The sequence below is a fragment of the Charadrius vociferus genome, unplaced genomic scaffold (assembly GCF_000708025.1).
Source record: "Charadrius vociferus isolate BGI_N301 unplaced genomic scaffold, ASM70802v2 scaffold27, whole genome shotgun sequence".
In the NCBI taxonomy this organism is placed as follows: domain Eukaryota; kingdom Metazoa; phylum Chordata; class Aves; order Charadriiformes; family Charadriidae; genus Charadrius; species Charadrius vociferus.
The window spans coordinates 211,512-229,973 of record NW_009649173.1 but is presented as its reverse complement, the minus strand read 5'-3'; the positions used below and the strand labels follow the sequence as shown (position 1 = coordinate 229,973).

The 18,462-nt window shown below is 54.6% G+C and overlaps 3 protein-coding genes across 3 annotated transcripts in view; 1 reads left to right on the top strand and 2 right to left on the bottom strand.

Annotated features, from left to right (window-relative positions):
- Positions 1 to 2,771, bottom strand: part of LOC104289595 (chemokine-like receptor 1) — a 6,885-nt gene extending 4,114 nt beyond the window's left edge. Inside the window, exon 1 of the mRNA XM_009888552.1 lies at positions 1,692 to 2,771. Within this exon, the coding sequence (XP_009886854.1) occupies positions 1,692 to 2,771 (1,080 nt within the window). The remainder of the gene's footprint in view (positions 1 to 1,691) is intronic.
- Positions 2,772 to 5,599: 2,828 nt separating this feature from the next.
- Positions 5,600 to 10,038, top strand: SHMT1 (serine hydroxymethyltransferase 1 (soluble)). The gene is made up of 11 exons (XM_009888529.1): positions 5,600 to 5,701; positions 6,256 to 6,401; positions 6,724 to 6,839; positions 6,929 to 7,089; positions 7,254 to 7,335; positions 7,587 to 7,799; positions 8,074 to 8,190; positions 8,549 to 8,671; positions 8,971 to 9,087; positions 9,231 to 9,341; positions 9,869 to 10,038. Exons 1-11 carry the CDS (start codon positions 5,600 to 5,602, stop codon positions 10,036 to 10,038), a joined length of 1,458 nt encoding a protein of 485 aa, XP_009886831.1.
- Positions 10,039 to 15,285: 5,247 nt separating this feature from the next.
- Positions 15,286 to 18,462, bottom strand: part of SMCR8 (Smith-Magenis syndrome chromosome region, candidate 8) — a 5,910-nt gene continuing 2,733 nt past the window's right edge. The window contains exons 3-4 of the mRNA XM_009888551.1: positions 17,924 to 18,418; positions 15,286 to 15,739 (exon numbers count right to left, since the gene is read on the bottom strand). Of these exons, the coding sequence (XP_009886853.1) occupies positions 15,286 to 15,739; positions 17,924 to 18,418 (949 nt within the window). The remainder of the gene's footprint in view (positions 15,740 to 17,923; positions 18,419 to 18,462) is intronic.

The window sequence follows — 18,462 nt, the reverse complement described above, 5'->3', positions numbered from 1 at the left end:
GGTTCAGGGGCTCATCAAGCCTGGGAAGAAAACCCCTGTCATCTTCATCCTGGGCAGTTTGCAGATGTGAAATGTGACCAGCCCCAACTCAGCCAAGCTTGCTCTTCTTTCTTCTCCAAACCACTGGTTCTCAAATATACCAAAAGGTCTGAAACCCAACGGTAAGCCAGAACTGCGATCTGGCAATCAGATCCATGTGGACAGAGAGCCCCAGGCAAGTCCTCACACCCAGGTCAAGCCCTGTCTACTTCAGTCATGAGAGTTGCTGCTAATGCCAGTGTTTTGTTTCCAAATTCTGGGTATTTAATCTTTTTATCTAGTTGTTCTGTTACCAAAGATGAGCGTGCTTGATCAGGTTGGATCAACAAGTGTTTTATCACACAGGCAACACAACAGGCTGGGTATGTTTTACATAAGTTTATTGGGATTTAATATTCATTCACCAACAGTACAGAATGTCAGATCTCCACTATTTAAGGGCCAGAAACATGTCAAACGCGAACACAGACAAGCGTTGCTCAGAAATAGTTATGCTGTACATCAAACCTGAGTAACTGGAGCACAAACAATAATTTGTCCTGCCACACATCTGGGGAGAGAAAAGATGAGTGTCTTACTAGCTATCTCAGGCCCTACAAAAATACATTTCATTTAACCCTATTTATTTAAAAGACACATGTGTAAGAGTGCCTCTGGATGGATCCCACTGCACATTCAAGCGGCTTTTTTAAAATTATTTTCTCCTTAGGCTTTAGCAGCCCATGTGTCAGACTGGAATGATCCATGGGAAAGGATCTTTGTATTTTCTTTACTGATTTAATTACAAGGGACTTATAGAATAGCTCTCCCCTCCCTCCTTTTCTCCTCTGGACAGGCAAAACATTGGCACAGCCTCACACCTCCAGCACAGCCATACACTTCCATCACAACCCTACACTTCCATCACAACCATACTCCGCCGGTGCAGCTGCACCTGATTTTGTTCCCTGGTGGAACCCCAGCAAAGATGAGCTGCCAGGGAAGTCTGGCAAGGGCAGGGAACAAACTCTCCCTTCGGCTCGCCATGTGCAAATACACTGCAGGCAGGTGAATCCAACGGAGATGCAACAGGATTTGTCCCCAGATGCCTCCCCCAGGCATGTACAAGGTGACCCTGGGCTGGGCGGCAGCGTGGAGAGCACCTGAGAGCTCCCTCCTTGGGACTCAGGAGGAGAGGAGAGTAAAGAGAGCTCTGCCAGCAGAGTCACAAACCCAGCAAATTTTACAAAGGGTCGCCTGTTAAAAACTGGAAGCTCTAACAGATCAGCAGTGCTGAGGCAGCCAAGTCTGACGACTGGCAGCCACCACCCAGGCTGTGGTCACCCTCTCAGCCCATCCAGCCAGTGAGACATTTTGCCAGGTATGACGGACCATAAGGGATGGAAAAGCTACAGGGAAAGAAGGCAGCCAAGGAAGTGGCACAAGGAGCAAAATGTACTTTGACTTTCCCACCCTGCTGCAGCTCCAGATGGTTGTTTAATTTCCATAGTATATTAAGTCATAGTAGGTTTGAGATACCTCCAAAAGGTCAAATCACACTTCGTTAGCGTGCACAGCTCTTTGCAGCCACCCAGTCCTGCGATTATAGCTCTGAAATGAAGGCAAATTGCAGAGAAAAGAACTGCCCCCTCCACACCAGCACCTGCTCAGACCCTTGGGACCTCCGCTTCCGAAGCAGACCTGGACTTTCGCCTGCTGCTCAGGCTGCCCAGGACCGACTCCTCGCTGAAGGCCCCTTCGAAGGTTGACAGGATGGACTGGCGAAACTTCTCCTTGAAATCTGGCCCCACAAATACGTACAGGATGGGGTTGATGCAGCTGTTGAAGAAAGCAAGGCTGGAAACCAAGGGGATCCCTATGTAAAGGGCCATTTTCATTTCATGACTGGAAGAGTTTTTGGATATTTCCAGCAAGGAGAAGACGTGATAGGGGAAATAACAGAGGAAAAAAGAGACTGTGACAGCAATGATAATTCTGTATGGTTTCGCAGAGTTGGCTAACTGCCTTCTTTTCAGCTTGACAGCAACGATGCTGTAGCAGATGAGAATCACCGTGAAAGGGATGAGGAACCCACATAAGAATCGTGTTATGATCATCGCTTTATGCCGCATCCTCCACAGCCTCCGTGTTGCCTCGGACGTGTAGTCATCGGACAGTGCAAAATTATTATAGCAGCTGGTGATGTTCCTGGAACTGACCACAGTGTCCCGAAAGACAAGGTATGGGGAGCTGAGGAGGAGAGCCAGGACCCACGTCCCCAGCGCAATCCTGGCCGCCAGCTCCGGACTCCTGTGGTTGTGAGACCAGATGGGAAAGGCCACAGAAATGCAGCGGTCCATGCTGATGACCGTCAGGAGGAAGACGCTGGCAAACATGTTGAGGAACGCGATGGTGCTGTTCAGCTTGCACAGGAGCTTCCCAAACGGCCAGTGGAACCCCAGGGCAGTGTAGGCAATGCTGAGGGGGAGGAAAAAGGTGAAGATGAAGTCAGCGACGGCCAGGTTGAGGAACCAGATGGAGTTCACCGTCTTCTTCATCTTGAAGCCTGCAATCCAGATGACGAGGCCGTTCCCTGTCACCCCCAGCAAACAGGCGATGCTGTAGACCACCATGGAGAGGATGTGCATGCTCTTCTGGAGGCCGGAGTAGTAGTCATAGGCAGTGGCGTTCTCAGGCTGCACGGTGAGGGAACTGTCAGAGAAGGGTGAAGGGGAAGAAGAGACGCTCTCCATCACCAGCAAGCCACAGTCCTGAAATCATAACAGCACACACCGCTGTCATCTGCTGCTCCTACAGCTCAGGGGAGGTAAAAATCTTTGCTAGCAGCTGCACACAAAATGTATATGCAAAGCCAGATTATATAACTTAATATATAATTAACATAAAGTCTTTCTCTACAGCATCTGCACGTCACAGAAACCACCGCAACCAGAGAAACCGACCCGGGTTTTGCTGCTGGTGTCGGCGCTGTCAGAACACCACCTCCATGATCGGCCTGCAACAGCAATGCAACGTGGGCCAGCAGCAGAACCACGGGAACCCAAATCCCCCAGCTGTTATGAGTCCTCTTTGGATGACCAACGACACGTTAAGATAACAAAAACCATCTAGACTGGCAAAGATTAAGTTAAAAGACTGTTCAACAAGTATCTTCCAAGGCAGAATGGTACCCGAGGTGTGTTCTGGTGTGACCCTCAGCCCGTTACCCACCAACCATGAATCCCCGTGCCCGGCTCCCCACCTCGCCAGGTGCCGCAGGACTCACCGCTGCCCTGCGCTCCTTGGCGGCTCTGCCTGCAGCCAGTGCTCTCGCCTCCTGGACAACCCCCCCGAGAGACGCTGCTCCTCTCCGCTGAGTGACTCACACCGCCTCGTTCCATTTTCCCCTTGGCTTGGGATCACGAGGAATTTAGTAGGATCCCTTATTCCCTAATCTTGTTCCTCAATTTGCAGTGCATTGATTTAACCCCTGACGCCCCGGTGGTCGCCATGCCACCGCCTGGCATGCCCGCACGCCTCGAGACATGGCTTAGGCCACCCAGGGCAGGGGGGTGGCTGGAAGCGCTCCCTGCCCGCTGCAGAGTGGTGGTGGGGGCTCCCATGCTCCAGAGAGACCCCTCCAGGTGTCAGGATATTGGGAACACCCCAGGGCTGGGGGAGAGGCCGCCTGCGGGGCACAGCAGGCTGTGGGGTGACGGCAGAGGAGGGGTGACGGCAGCGGGGTGACGGCAGCAGGGCGACGGCAAAGGACGGGTGACGGCAGAGAAGAGGTGACGGCAGAGAGGTGACGGCAGCGGAGTCTCCGCCCGCCCGCCCCGGCCAAGGTCACCCGCGCTCCGGCCGCCACGTGCTGGCAGCGCCGCCGACCCCGCCTCGGCGCGGGCCAATAGGGCGCGGGGAGGGGGAAGAGCGCGGCGCTGATTGGATCAGACACTTCCGGAGCGTGTTCCCCGCCGCCGGCCTACCGAGGCGCTGATTGGGCGGTGCGTGTAGGGGCGTGCCTGAGCGGTCTATGCTAGGCGCGCGGGCTCCCGCGCGGTGGCGGAGCGGGGCCGGGACCGAGCTTCGGTGCGGCGGGCGGGTAGGGGCCGTGCGGGGCCGGAACGGGGCGGGGAAGGGCCGTGCGGGAGCAGGGCACCCTGCTGCGGGGTGAGAGGCGGGCGGGGAGCGGTGTCCCCCACCACCGGAGTCGGGGCAGGGGGAGCGTGACAGTGGGAGCCTGTCAAGGATGCGGGATGGTGATGGAGCCGGGATACAGGGGGGTGGAGAGCCAGGTGGGGATGGAGCCTCAGGGCTAGGGTTCATCCCTGCAGCAGGTGAACCGCCAGGGCTGGACTGATGTCCCACCATAAGAGTGGAAATGGGGGCCTCATCCTGGGTGGGGAATGGGGAGCTCTGTCCACCCCGAGCCTTCTGCAGGTCTGTGAAAGTGCTGGGTGTGAGTACCACTACCACCCGCCCTGGGGGTGACCCAGCTGTCCTGCTCAAAGCCACAGCACTGCACCCTGCCCTTTCCCTCGCAGCCCTTTCCCTATCCCAATCCAGCTTTTCTGACAGTGGGGATTCCCTCTCTGCCAGTGAGGCTCTGGGCTTAGGGAGGAGGGTGGCCAGGTGTCCCTGCCCAGTGAGGGCAGCATGCAGCAGGCCTGTGCTGAATGGACTTCAGCAGCTTGGCACAAGCAAACCAAGTGCAATTGCTTAATAGCCTGCTCACGGCCCTTCGCTGGCCTTGCAGGGTTAATGAGTAAAAGGATGCATTGTTTTCAGCCAAGGCAGAAGCTGGGCTGTCATGCCTGCCTGGGAGCTTGTGCTTTGCATTATAATGTGAGCAGCGGCTGCATGGATGGGGCCGGAGGGCTGCTGCCAGGCCTGGGCATCATGCGTGCCACGGAGTCAAGCTGAGGCAGAGCTGCTGCTTCTCGAGGCCCTGCTCCACAAGCCATGCTTGCTTCAGTTAGGGTTTGGGGTAGGACTCTGACCTGCTGGGACTTTGGCCTCATGGCTACGCACAAGGGAAAGCAGCTGAGAGGTTTAAGCATGCTGGGGAATGCAACACACGTTAAAATTGAGGTCTGTGGGTATGACTATTTCACTGAAATTAAAGAGCAGTTTTAATAAGACAGCTGTGTGTCCATGAGGGCATTTGCTAGCATTTCCTAGAAGCCCTAAGACTTACAGATATGTGGGAGCGAGAAGGAAAGGCATTGCTCGTGTTGCTGATATGATTTGGTCCATGCATGGGTTCACCACATCCCCAAGTTTCTGGCCAGGTGCTGCAGAGCTGGGTGGGGGGACCCCAGGTGGGGCAGTAACAGGAGACTATCCAAAATGATCAAAGCACTGAATACATAATTAATGAACTGGTCTTAAATCAGTGTGGGAAACCTGAGAGTTGTTGGTGTTTTCCTCACTCAGTGGGCCCCAGCCTGCAGCTAGTCCCTCTGGGCTTCCAGGTAAGATGTGGGATGGGAGCAGGCAGGGTACAGGGATGGACCCAGCCCCGCTTCCATCCCACAAACTCCCTTCTCCACTGGCAGGTGACATTGGACCCAACAGAAGGATGGCCAACTCAACACAGGGTTACGGGGCCCTCCCCAGTGCGGAGCTCTGGGCCTCCCATAACAAGATGGTAATGGAGCCGCTCGACAGCAACGACCCGGAGGTGAGAGCCCCTTCCTGGCCCCTGCCCAGCAGCCAGTTTGTTCATCCTCCAGGCAGCTGTGGAAAGGCTGACCTCCTCTAGCCAGGGATGTGGCAGGGAGATGGCCCAAGGCTGAGCTGGTGGGACCTATCCATCCTGCGTGCCCTCTCTGCTGCAGCAAGAAGTGGAGAAAGAGGGCATCCTCCAACTGTGTGCCCATAATATGGTCATAACTTTGCATCTATTATACGCCTCTGCTTGAAGCTCTAATGCTCACACCAGAACAGCTGGCCCACCAGGCCATGTGGCAGTTGCCCTTGATTCTGTAGCCCAAATGACAGCTGAATTGTCTGGCAGCTTCCTGACAGGTAGAAACCCAAAACACGGCCTGTGACTAGACATATGAACTGTTTGGGATCAGCTGTACAGAGAAGGGATCTCCTCTCCCTTCTCCACCACGTTTCCAGGCCCCTCTCCATGCCCTGTCCCTTCCGAGGGTACATCCCCTACTGCAGAGCATCCACATCTCTGTGCAGAGCCGGCACGGGTGAAGCTGTTTCTCTCCCCTTCCAAAGGTGCACAGCATCATCAAGAAGGAGAAGCAGCGGCAGAGGCTGGGTCTGGAGTTAATCGCATCGGAAAACTTTGCGAGCCGAGCAGTCCTGGAAGCCCTGGGATCCTGCATGAACAACAAATACTCCGAGGGTTACCCAGGACAAAGGTACAGGGCTGGGGCTGAGTCCCACCTAACCCAAACCCTCACAGGGAGGGGAGAGGGAAAACCTATGCTGCCAGAGCTCACCTCTGGAGAGGAAGAGATGTCCTAGTGCTGGCAGCCAAGCTCCTCCAGGGCAGGATTCAACTCTCTCGGCTTCTGTCCTTGGCCACACATGGGACAATCTCAGCAGGGTCACGTCTGCTGCAGCTGCTGTCTGGGTGGCTGCTGCAAATGTGGAATCAGCCCAGCTTCTTCCCAGCTTGGCCACAGGGACCAGTCTGAGTAATGAGTTTGGTTTTAACCCCTGCCCCGTCCTTTACTGCAGGTACTATGGTGGGACAGAGTTCGTAGACGAGCTGGAAAGGCTGTGCCAGAAGCGAGCCCTGCAGGCGTACCGGCTCGACCCCCAGAAGTGGGGCGTCAACGTCCAGCCCTACTCAGGTAACGAGGTGCTCAGGAGAGCCAGGCTGGCTGCACTGGCTTCTACACGTCCTGGCACCCATAACCAGCCTGATACGCTCTTGCTGCAGGGTCACCTGCAAACTTTGCGGTGTACACGGCCCTGGTGGAGCCCCACGGCAGGATCATGGGGCTGGACCTGCCCGATGGGGGCCACCTTACCCATGGATTCATGACAGACAAGAAGAAGATCTCTGCCACCTCTGTCTTCTTTGAGTCCATGCCATATAAGGTAGGGAGCTGCTCCAGCTGGAGCCAGGATGCGGTCATCATAAACGTAGGTGCCTCTTGAAGTTAAAAGTACCAGCGTCAGGCTGCTGGCACCCTCTCCTGCAGGATGGCACTGTGGCTGATCTTCGCCCATGCCAAGGTGGCTGAACCCTCTTCCTCTCTCAGGTCAACCCCAAGACCGGTTACATTGACTATGACCGTCTGGAGGAGAACGCCCGCCTCTTCCACCCCAAGCTGATCATAGCAGGTAAGGATCAAACCCTTATGAACCTCTCTGGTGACCCATGCTGGGTGGATGTGGCTCCCTGAAGCGAGGAGCGCTTTGGTAAGCCCACGGATGCTGTTGTGCCAGGAGGAGACCTCAGACACATCCACGCTGGCAGCAGCTTGTGTGCTGTCCGCAGCTGGGCTGTTCCCATCGCAGGTCTGGACCTGGGTCTGTCCCAAGGTCCTCGAGCATCTGCTCCTGTCCTCTCCATGTGCTCCGTGTCCCTGCAGGTGTCAGCTGCTACTCGCGCAATCTGGACTATGCCCGTATGCGGAAGATCGCCGATGCCAACGGTGCCTATCTCATGGCCGACATGGCCCACATCAGCGGGCTGGTGGCTGCTGGTGTGGTGCCCTCCCCCTTTGACCACTGCGACGTCGTCTCCACCACCACCCACAAGACCTTGCGGGGCTGCAGGGCCGGCATGATCTTCTACCGCAAAGGTGCTTGACCTGACCAGGGAGCTGGGAGAAATGCTCCCCCCAGGCTGGGGGAGCTGCAAGTTAAAGCTCCTTCCTGCTCTAGCTGGGAAGAAGGGAGGGCAGGAAAGTCTGAGGCCTCTTGAGAGCATCTGGGGAACTTTCCAGGGCCCACCGTGGCCCAGGTTTGAAGAGGAACAACCACTATCCCTCCTCTGAGAGGCCGGGGGGGAAAGCAGCTCGTGGGAGAAGGGAGGCTGAGCTGTCTCGTGTGTGACCTTGCCTTCCCCTCCCACAGGCACCCGCAGCGTGGACCCCAAGACAGGCAAGGAAACACTCTACAACCTGGAGAGCCTCATCAACCAGGCGGTCTTCCCTGGGCTGCAAGGAGGCCCACACAACCATGCTATTGCAGGTACGCATCCAGGCTGGTCGCCAGCTCCAGGATGCCGAAGGGAGCAGGCAAAGGTGTTCTGGCTGGGCTCTGACCCCCAGCAGCAGTGACAGGGGCTCCAGGTACCACAGGGGGCTTGCAGCCTGGAGATAACGTGGCAAAGAGCAGCTGGCTTGATCCAGCATTGCCCAAGGAGCGACCAGGCTTGTCCCATCCTGCCTTTTGGCTCATGGTGTTGCCACAAGCCTAGTTAGGGGAAGGGACTGTCCATCAGTCTGCTCAGCTTCCAGGATGACTTCTGCTGGTGGTGCCACACATCCCCGCCAGCTCTCCTGGTGGAAGCCCCCAAAACCTCACCCTGGTCTGCCTTCCTCCCCAGGGATCGCCGTGGCACTGCGGCAGGCCATGACGCCGGAGTTCAAGGCTTACCAGCAGCAGGTGGTTGCAAACTGCAAGGCGCTCTCGACGGCGCTGATGGAGCTGGGCTATGACATCGTCACGGGTGAGGACAGGTCTTGGCTGTGGGACAGGGCTGACCCCTGTGCATGGCCCACGGTCCGAGCTGGGACACGAGGGCAGCTCACGTACAGACACGACGGGCAGGGCTCTGCCGTCACAATTCCTCAGGACATGCATAAAACTATTTTGAAGCAGCCCCCTTTCGAAAGGGCAGGCCCCCTTCTGCCCCCAATACCAGGGGCAGGCCCTGGTGCAGTCCCAAGGCATTTTTGCTGAAGTCTCCTACAGTAGCAGCGTTTACCCCGATCTCATGTCCCCCCCACCAAACCCCTCTCTTTGCAGGGGGCTCCGACAACCACCTGATCCTCCTGGACCTGCGCAGCAGAGGCACGGATGGTGGCCGAGCTGAGCGGGTGCTGGAGATCTGCTCCATCGCCTGCAACAAGAACACGTGCCCCGGTGAGCATCTCCTGTGGCCTGTGTAGAGCTTCCTGCAGAGCTCCCAGCTCCTGGTCCACCCCAGGCACTGGGAACCACACCGAGTTGCCATGCATGGCAGTTTCGGCACCTGGTTTGGTCACACGTGGCTTGTTCTGGTGCAGGCGACATCAGCGCCCTGCGCCCCAGCGGCCTGCGTTTTGGGACGCCGGCTCTCACCTCCCGTGGGTTCCGGCAGGATGACTTCCGCATGGTGGCTCAGTACATCCACAGAGGTGAGGCCGGGGGGGTGCATGTGGGGGCCCAGTCTCAGCTCCAGCGGCAGCGTGGGGCCAGGGCAGCTCCTCTGGGTGAGGAGGCACGAGCTGTGCGGCTTCCCCAGCAGCTGGCAAGGGAGCACACACACAAGTGAGGAAGAACAGTCCCACCTGCATGTCTGGATGTGGGAGAGGACATCTGGCCACAGCTGGGACCAGCCAAACCCTCCCCACTGCACTAGCAGCGTGCTGAAAGCCTGGATTAAAACTGTACCTTTCCCAGTCTAGTTCCAGTTGTCCTCGGGGGTCCCACACCGGTTTCCTGGGGCAAAAAGTCCCTCGCAGCCCTGCTGCTTCCCTCCCACGTCCCAGGGAGTAGCCCCAGTGCTGCTGTGGGGTGATGCAGGGCTGAGCCCGTGGTCCAGCCCCGCAGGGTCCCTGCAGCAGGGCTGGGAGAGGTGCGGCAAGCAGCAGCTGCCCACTGTGGGCGCAGGCAGAGGTGTTGCGGCTGCAAGGGCTGACTGACACGTCTCCCATCCTGGCAGGGATCGAGCTGACACTGCGTGTGCAAAAGGACATGAGCCCCAAGGCCACGCTGAAGGAATTCAAGGAGAAACTGGAGGAGGAGAAATACCGGGGGGAGCTGAAGGCACTGAAGGAAGAGGTGGAGGCCTTCGCGGCGACCTTCCCGCTCCCGGGGCTGCCTGTCCTGTAAGGGGAGGCACCTGTGCCTGCTCCCGGAGCTGCGGAAGTACCCAGGATCGTGGCACACTCGCACCTCCAGCCCGAGACCAACGTCCCAGTGCCTTCTCCCAGCAGCTCCCTGCCAGCCCTGGCTGCGGTGCAGCAGTGGCTCTAACTCACCTCTCCCTTCCTATTTGGGGTACAAGACCCCCTGAGCACACCCACCCCTGTGGGGAAACCAGCCCCTTCATGGCTCAGTGTTAGAATTGGTACTGAGCAGCAGGTAACCCTCAGCCTCATGCCCAGACCAGACTTTGATCCAGCTCTCGCTGGCTGTGGGAGAAGCAGATGAGGTTTAGGCAGCCCTGCCCGCCTTCACCCAGACACCCCTGCCCACCGCAGCGGGAGGGACATGGGGGTCCACTCCCCCATGAGCCACCCCCCCACCATGGCCAGGCGCGCTGTGCTCAGCTCCACAAGAGACTTCACAGCTGCTAAAAGCCTCCCTTGGTTTCTGGCTCAAGAAATTCCTTTTACGCTTTCCAGCCTCCGCAGGCTTTGACAAGGCCGAGTCTTGCCCCAAACCCACCAAGAACAGCCCGCCCGGGATCGCCATCCCATCCTAGCCAGCGTCTCTGGTATTTTCTCAGACCTCTGAGCACAAAGCTTAGGTAGAACCATTTTTTAATAAGCACGGTAAAATTAAGAATTTAACCACAATGTATGACAAGAATTATAAGCTTTAAAAAATACGACCAATTTTTTTTTTTTTGTATTTCAAAAATATCTGAACCCAAATAAATAATTTTTTTTTTAAAAGTACATTTCTCAGACTAGTCATTTGGTGTTAACATCTGTTAAACTCTTGTGCAGTGACACTTACAGCACGACACTAAGACATGCTTCTTGGATTTCTCCCGGTCACACTCGCTCTAACTACTGACACAAGCATTCGGCACGCACAGGCACACACACGTAACTCAACATGCAGTAATAGGATACAGTGCTTTAAAATAAGATGAGAATTCATCACAGCCTCCTCGCAGCCCTCAGAGGCAGCTCTTAGCCCAGCCCCATCCCCGTGCTGGCAGCCAGGCGGCCAGCGGGACCAGGTACCCTGTGTTTCTGCCTTCCAGTTAAAAACGCGTCTCAGGGACCAGCGTGCGGTGGGTTTGTGACCCTTCCAGTATCGGGGTACAATCTGTTGCTCTGATGTTGTGCTACTGGAGCACTGCGTGGAACAGGCACTCTCCTCCAGCCTGGGCAACTCACTGAATTTCCCACCGTACCTTATTACAGGAGCCTTCCTCAAAGCGCTGCTACAAGCCCCGGGTCCTGCCCACCTCTCTGACACTGTCACCCATCACCAGACCGGGGGCTCAGGGCCCCCCACGCCCCATGAAAACTAAAGAACAGCCCTGGGGGCACAGAGCCATCAGCTCCTGCCCCTCTATCGCCTCTCCCACCCCTTACGTACGGTGAATATTGCTAGAGTATAGGCAGTACTTCCCTAGTCAAGGCAAGACAGCTTTGGAGCTGCTTAGAAGTGATTGCTACTGGATGAAAGTAAATCCGAGCACTATTCTCTGAGAAATGAAACCTGTGTAGGGTTAGTATCACCTACTCCTATGGCTGACCCTCCTCGGGGTGGGATCTGAAAGAGTGGGCTAGTGTAGCATGGAGCAGGGGCTGGCGTTTCATCTCCCAACGCAGGAAAGCAGAGGAGTAAGAAAAGGGAGCCTTGCCCTCCCCGCCAGGCAGCAGATGGCCAGGGGAGACCTTTGCTCTGATGAATTCTCGGTCAGGCTTAAAACCTCCTCTCCCTGACAGCCAGAGAGAGAGGAGGGAACCCAAGCCGTCGTGCGGGAGGTGGGGGCATGCTAGCAGCACTCACGGAAGCAGGCGACGGCCATGCAGAGCACCGGTGGCTCTGGCGGCTGAAGGTTCGGTGCAGGAGGGCTGGTGAGTATTGCCCTGCGGCTGCGAGGAACCTGCCCTGCTCGTGGTGGAAGGATGGCTGGACGGCAGTGCGCAGCGCTCGCGCAGTGCAGTGCAAGCTGACGAACACGCATGCCAAGGTTTGTTGCGGGAGCTGTTAGTGCGAAGATCGTAACTTGTTATAAGTCTGCTAATATCAGAAACTAGTGAGGTAACACAGTGAAGATGAGGAAAAAGTCTTAAAGTGCTGATATAGGGATCTTTACTGTACAGAAGCAGGTCAGACAGAGAAATTGCTGAGCAAAGAGGAATTCAGCTCCCAAATCACCCGCTGCACTCAGACTCTCCCTGATTTCTGCCGCCATTACAGGTGACACAAGCAGCGAGGGCAGGCTGGGCTCTGGCTGCACCGAGGTGCCACAGCCTGATGTAATTACCCCTTTCCTGTAGTCTGAGCTCAGAAGTTACCCTGCCGTGAGCCGGCGTTCGGAGGACAAGTACTCCAAGGCGTGTTTCCCCACAGCTCCTGCTTAATAGCTGAGTTGCAGATAGCGCAGAGCTCCCGTTTCGAACCAGGCGAGGGTCCCAGGGCATCCTCCCAAATCAGAGCTGCTTTGTGGCGGAGATGAAGCAAGTCAGACAGGTGGTAGTGCAAGTATTGCTCAACACAGCCTTGAATATCAGATACTACAGGTTTGATAGAGAGAGAGCAATGAGAAGTGAGTTATTTATCAGTTTATGAGTGCAGCTGAACACCACAGGTAGAGACCACTGTGACTAAGAGATCAGCCGACACTAATCATCGATCCTGCTCCACCGCTCTGCGCTGTCAGCCTGGAGGAAGACATAAGTGAGTCAGCAGAAAAAAAAAAGTTCCTCCCTCCCTCCCTCCCCAAACCCAAATAGCATCAGGTCATTTTCCAGCAGGAAACAAGCTCCCGTGCTGAGCACTTCTCCAGAGCTGCAGGTCAGGCAGGATGCAGGGAGCTTCGGTCTGCCCGGTGTCACCTGCACTACTCATTTACTGAGATGCCTCTTCCTCGGCGGAATATCGCCTCAGCTTTAGCATGGAAGCCATTTGGATGCACACAAATCAACAAGGGGACACTTCAAGTCACTTCAGAAAGCAGGCGTTTTCGATGAACACAGAAGTCTTTCACCAGCAGACCCAGTTCACTTGCGACAGGAGAGCACAGTTTAGGAAAGGAAAAGGCCTTTAAACATGCTTTAAAGACATGCAGCCCCGCGCACAGGCATACCGCTCACCTTCAGCAAAGGTGATGCCACGCTGCTTCCCAACTGCGACCTAAAAACACCATCAAAAGCAACCCCTGACTTTGGAAATCCCTCTGGAGACTACCACGAGCTCAACTTGCTCGGCTGAGCTGGCCTCACTGCCAGCCACCAGAAGCAACACTAACATCTAAAAACAGCCTTTCTGCCCTGTTGGTTTATACCTCCCGCCCTACCCCAGAGAGCCCTTTCCAGGAGAGAGAAAGAGGTGGCAGCGGTACTGAAGCGCAGATGCTGGTGCCAGACGACAACCTCCCCAAGCAGCCTCCTTGCCTTCAGGACACAGGTTTTGGAGCAGTGCGGTTCTCCCAGCAAGTTTCAGTGGGGTCTAAGCCACACTGACGAGCCCCAATCCGCACACAGAAACTTCAGCAGGCACAAAAGGAACGTCACATTCATCTCCAGCATTGCCTCACACCAGCACAATAAACAGAAATTTAAAAAAAGCCAACAAACTAAACAACACTCCAGCTCATCTTGTAAGATCTCAGCTGTTCTCATCCCATAATCAGAAGAGTGATAAAAAGAAATAAAGCCAAGGCTCTATTTCCAAGCAAGGCTTTTCTTGCTTATAAGTACCACAGGGGCTGCTACCACCACACAGCACTGGGCAGAGCAGACCGCAGCCCAGGACCAGTGGCCAAGGAGCAGCATCTGCTACGAGACTCCAGAGGGAAGTGCTGTGCTCGGGCACAAAGCTTTTGGCACTAACAAGAACAATCTGGGAGTGTCACCGCACCAGTGGCAAAACCTTTATGGCACAGGCAGCAGCAAAGAAGCTTTGAAAGGAAAGTCCTCAGCATCCAGGCTCAGATAGTGGCAGTTCTGCCCCGTCCAGAGCTACCCAGGAGCGCCCCAGGAGAGGTAGTCGAGACACGACAAAGGCTCGGCCAGAAGCAGCATGCAGCGATGCTGACCCTGCTTTACTGCAAAGCACAAAAGTCAACTACCTGACAAAAAAAAAAAAAATATTACGGATATGACATGGAATCCAGTACATTCATCCCCGATCTCTCCTGAGCACGAGTAACCCACCAGCCAGGCAGCCTGCTCTCACAGTTTGCTCTCTCACAGCGTAGCTTCAGCTGAATTGCACTGTTCGTTTCCCCATCACAAAAAGCACCTAAAAATGAAGGTGCCCCCCAAACTCTGTTCAATTCCCCTCGCTCATTAAAAGGCCACCTTCAACCTCACATGGTTTGAGGATGCCCGGTCTCCCTCTCAACCCTTCTCAGAGGTCACCCAGCAAATAGGACGTGACAAATTAACAAGGCACAGTGCTCTACATTCACAGCAGCGGGCGCCTCGATGTTCGCCGGCATTAAGGAGTCCTTTCACATTCCAGATTTTAACAAAGCTGAGAGAAACTGGCAAACGCTTTCTGGAGAGAAGCACACGTGCCTCCACTGCTCTCCCACCCGCCCAGGGTCAACCTGTCCTGGGAAGCACCAGGAAAAACAGAAAAACGCAGGAAGGGACATCACCCACTACCACTGCGCACAGACAGGTAACTGCAAGCTGCCACCCTGCCAGAGAGCTTCCGAGCTACACTCATGTGAGACACTGGTGGGTTAAAAAACTTCATGTGGCCTTTAGATCTCCCCTCTGGTCTCCACCCTGGCTCCATGGAAGGGACCAACAGCATTTAGGGCTCTGGCAGAAGCATGCGGAGCACTGTGTTACTTTGGGGCTGCACATTAGTAAGTATCGATCCCCAAGACAGCCCACCTCTCTCTCTCTCTCTCCATGCCTTAATTCCCCTGGGATGCTGCCATGATATGCTTTAAAAGTTTATAGTGCCCCTTCTAACATTTCAAAACAGAGTGCCCGGTGTTTTATGCGATGGAACATCTACGTTCTTGGCTACAGGGAACCACACAGAAATCCGGCAGCTCAGACACAGATTTCTGTGGAGCAGAGACTCGCAAACACATCGGCTCCTTCGCCCCTTCCCAACGTATGAGAGCTACTGCAGACGGTATCAATGTCAAGCATGGATGAGCTTTGTCAGACTCTGAGCACGCAGGCAGACAGCCCACACGCGAGGCTAGATTTTGTACAAAAAGCTGGGAACATAGTCAAATCTGAGCAGAGGGTTCACCCCCTGGCCGGGTTCCTGAATGTACTGCAGCTTCAGCAGCTCAGCTAAATACTGTACAATTTTGATATCTTCATTGGCAAGGCCCAGTTGAAGCTTCAGAAAGTTCATCCTGCGATTCACGACGGATTCCTCCGGTTCCCTTTCACTGATGGGAAGGTGCAAATGATGGCAGAAGGTGAAGAGGAAGGCTTTTGAACACAGCTGGGTGAGGATGCTTTGGACGTGCATATAGTAGGTGCTTCCTCGTTTGATCTGCGTGCGGTGGTCTGCCAGCCGGGACACCAGGGTGCCTTTGTAAAGCGGGCAGCGGAGAGTCTTACTGTCGGCGTCCAGAATGCTGACGTACCGGCTGTATCGGCTCAGGGCATGCAGCACATTCACCCCGGCAGGTGACACCATCCTGAAACAGCAAGGAGACAAGTCACAGCTGGAGGGGACCAGACAGTTAAGCAGCAGACTGCGTCCCTGCCCCTGTATCGCACATACTTCCCTCTAGTTCACAAGCTGGTACAAGAGCCTCTGTGGGCAAATAAAGCCTGGCACAGAAGAAAATGGTCAAATAGTCTCTCCAGCCTGCCAGATCCCAAAGAAATCTCAATCCCCACATGCACTGATCTGCACTGCGTGTGCGCTGCTTCATAAACCACTGCTAGGCAGCTTCCTCCCTCGGTGACACACAGAGAGGGAGTGACAGGACATCTCTGGTGAACAGAAGCAAATCTTGCAGCAGCTGGTAGCTTCTGGATGTGACAAGAAGGACCCAGAAACCCAAACCAGATCCCCCTTGCCAAGAGCTCCTCTTTCCCCCCATACCGCTGTTTTGGGAAGGAGCTCCTCTGAGGTGGTCAAAGCCCTGAGTGGAGCAAAACCTTCTGCTCTTCCTTTAAAAAGGGAACCATCCTTAAACCAGAATATTCCTTGGCTGAGCCTGGGCATTTTTCAGGCAGGTGCAAACCCACAGCACGTTCACAACATACAATTATCCAACAAGCCTAAATTAATGTTATTTAAATGCAAATTACAAGCCTACGCACACTCTACCCTCCGCTTCTCAATTCTACGCAGTTAAAATCGCTCGGTTGAGATACAGCTCCCAGCCTCAAACCCCAGCTGCTGGTGTAAGGGCTGCCCCTGTGCCCAGGCAGCGTCTGGCCTTAGGAGACGCAGCACCCTAACCAGGATAATTAATTTAGCTTCTAAGTTCCTTCCCAAAGCCCTTGTACAAATGGTTTGCTGAGAGCACCCACATTAAACTCAACACTTAATTAACATTCCGGAGGAGAGTTTAAATGACTGACACATGTTATAAGCACTTAAAAAAAAAAAAAAAACCAACAACTTTTGTTTATAAAAATCGCATCTAACCACAAACATTGAGCAATGAGTAAACACTCAGGGCTTTTAAAAACCTCACCGACAGACAGAGAAGTTTGGATGCAGCTGCTGGCAGAGCTGTCACCCTGCCTCACGAGCAAAGAAATAATGGTAAACTCACAGCTTAGGATAATTTTGTCATCCACAACCCCCAGTAACGTAATACTTAGCAGCCCAGAAAGCAGATTTCTGTATTTTGATTTTCATACTGTTCAGAAACAGTCTTTCAGGAGCTATTCCAGCCTGGCTCTGAGCAATGGGCTGCCATTCTGACTCATGTTTTCTATGTTGGTGACAGCAATGGCCATTCCCTGTCATACCTGCACCTAAAGCGCCAAACACATCCTGGTAACACACAAAGAAAATCCTTTTCATAACAGCAACAAAGGCAGGGCCAAAATCTTGAGAGCTGAGCAATCGCTATTTACTAATATAAACTGCAAAGCCACATTTCAGGACTGTGTGTCAGTGACGGGGTGCTTGCTTTTGTGATGGTCCTCACCCTAAGCAAAAGTTTCCTTTGGATCTGAAATGCAATTCCAGCACCACAGCCCACTGAGCTCCGCGGACCTTTTTTCCTGCACTAAGGCTTGTTATAAGTAAGTCTCTGCCCATCTGCACCCCCTCGAAGAGAGACTGGCAGCTCCACCCTTCCCAAAACACCCGGCAGGCACTCCTTCACCAACCCAGCACAAGGTGCTGGTACTCCAATTTCTGACCTACCAATCTCATCAACAGTGCATCATCTCTTCATTAGGGTCCACAAGAGAAAACCCTCCCCATATCAAAGCACCCATTTGAAAAACAAAATTCTAGCTAGAAACGTCGAAGAGTTTTGGCAGGAGACGGGGGAGAGCACACAAAGGACTCCAGGAGCACTCTTATCAAATCACACGTGACTTGTGTGTTTGTTCTCTGCTTTGCTAGGCTAAGACCTAAACCAGAAGGAAGCCTCCTGGCCAAATAACTAGTATGAGCCAGGCAGTAAGTGCCCAGCAGATGTTTTAAATATTAACTCTCAAGGGAAGCTGGATATAAAGAGACAGACAAAGCTACCAGCCTTCCACAAATACATCTCATAAGCAGAAATTCACAGCAGCTGTGTAGGTAGACAGAGACCTCTCCCGCACACCCATTCCCCTCTGAAATTCTCGCTTAGGAGAAGTTTTTAATCATACACCTCGACACCGATAAGCAAATCTCAATTTACCTCTGGAGTCCTATCAGCTTCCACTTCTGGAAATCCACAACGTGCAGAGGGGAAGTCACCCAGTGCTTCACGGGCTTGGCGTAAACACCGCAGTTTGGCACGAAGATGGAAAGCGCTGTCACGAGCTTCTTGACTATCGCTTCCTCTTCCCCCAGCACGATCAGAGTCCTCCCGCTGAGCAGGGAGTAGATGGCGGGGTGAGCAAAGGGGTACTGCCTGATGAACCGCAGCGCATTCTGGCCAGCCTTTTTTTTGTGCCTTTCACTCGCCTGACAGGAGGGGTGAGCAGGAGAAGGGGTCCTGTCAGAGCACGTGGAGGCGGCACTGCTGATATAGCTCATGGAGTCCGAGCACTCATCCAGGCTGCTCTTACTGACCTCCCTGGCACCCGTCAGGTAGCGCGAGTCAAACTCGTAAGGAAGGAGCCCCCCCGAGATGCCATCGTGGGAGGGGAAGCCCCCAAAGCTCCCACGCAGCCCTGGCTCGACCTGCCGGGATGGCTGGGGGGGGGGGCGCGCCCCCCCCCCCCCCCTCCCAGG

Bases quoted from the DNA above. Each gene is read 5' to 3' on its own strand.
- SHMT1 (XM_009888529.1), top strand. From the start codon at position 5,600: ATGGCCAACTCAACACAGGGTTACGGGGCCCTCCCCAGTGCGGAGCTC. The intron at 5,702-6,255 runs GTGAGAGCCCCT...CCCCTTCCAAAG, and splicing joins TCGACAGCAACGACCCGGAG to GTGCACAGCATCATCAAGAA. The intron at 7,090-7,253 runs GTAGGGAGCTGC...TTCCTCTCTCAG, and splicing joins TTGAGTCCATGCCATATAAG to GTCAACCCCAAGACCGGTTA.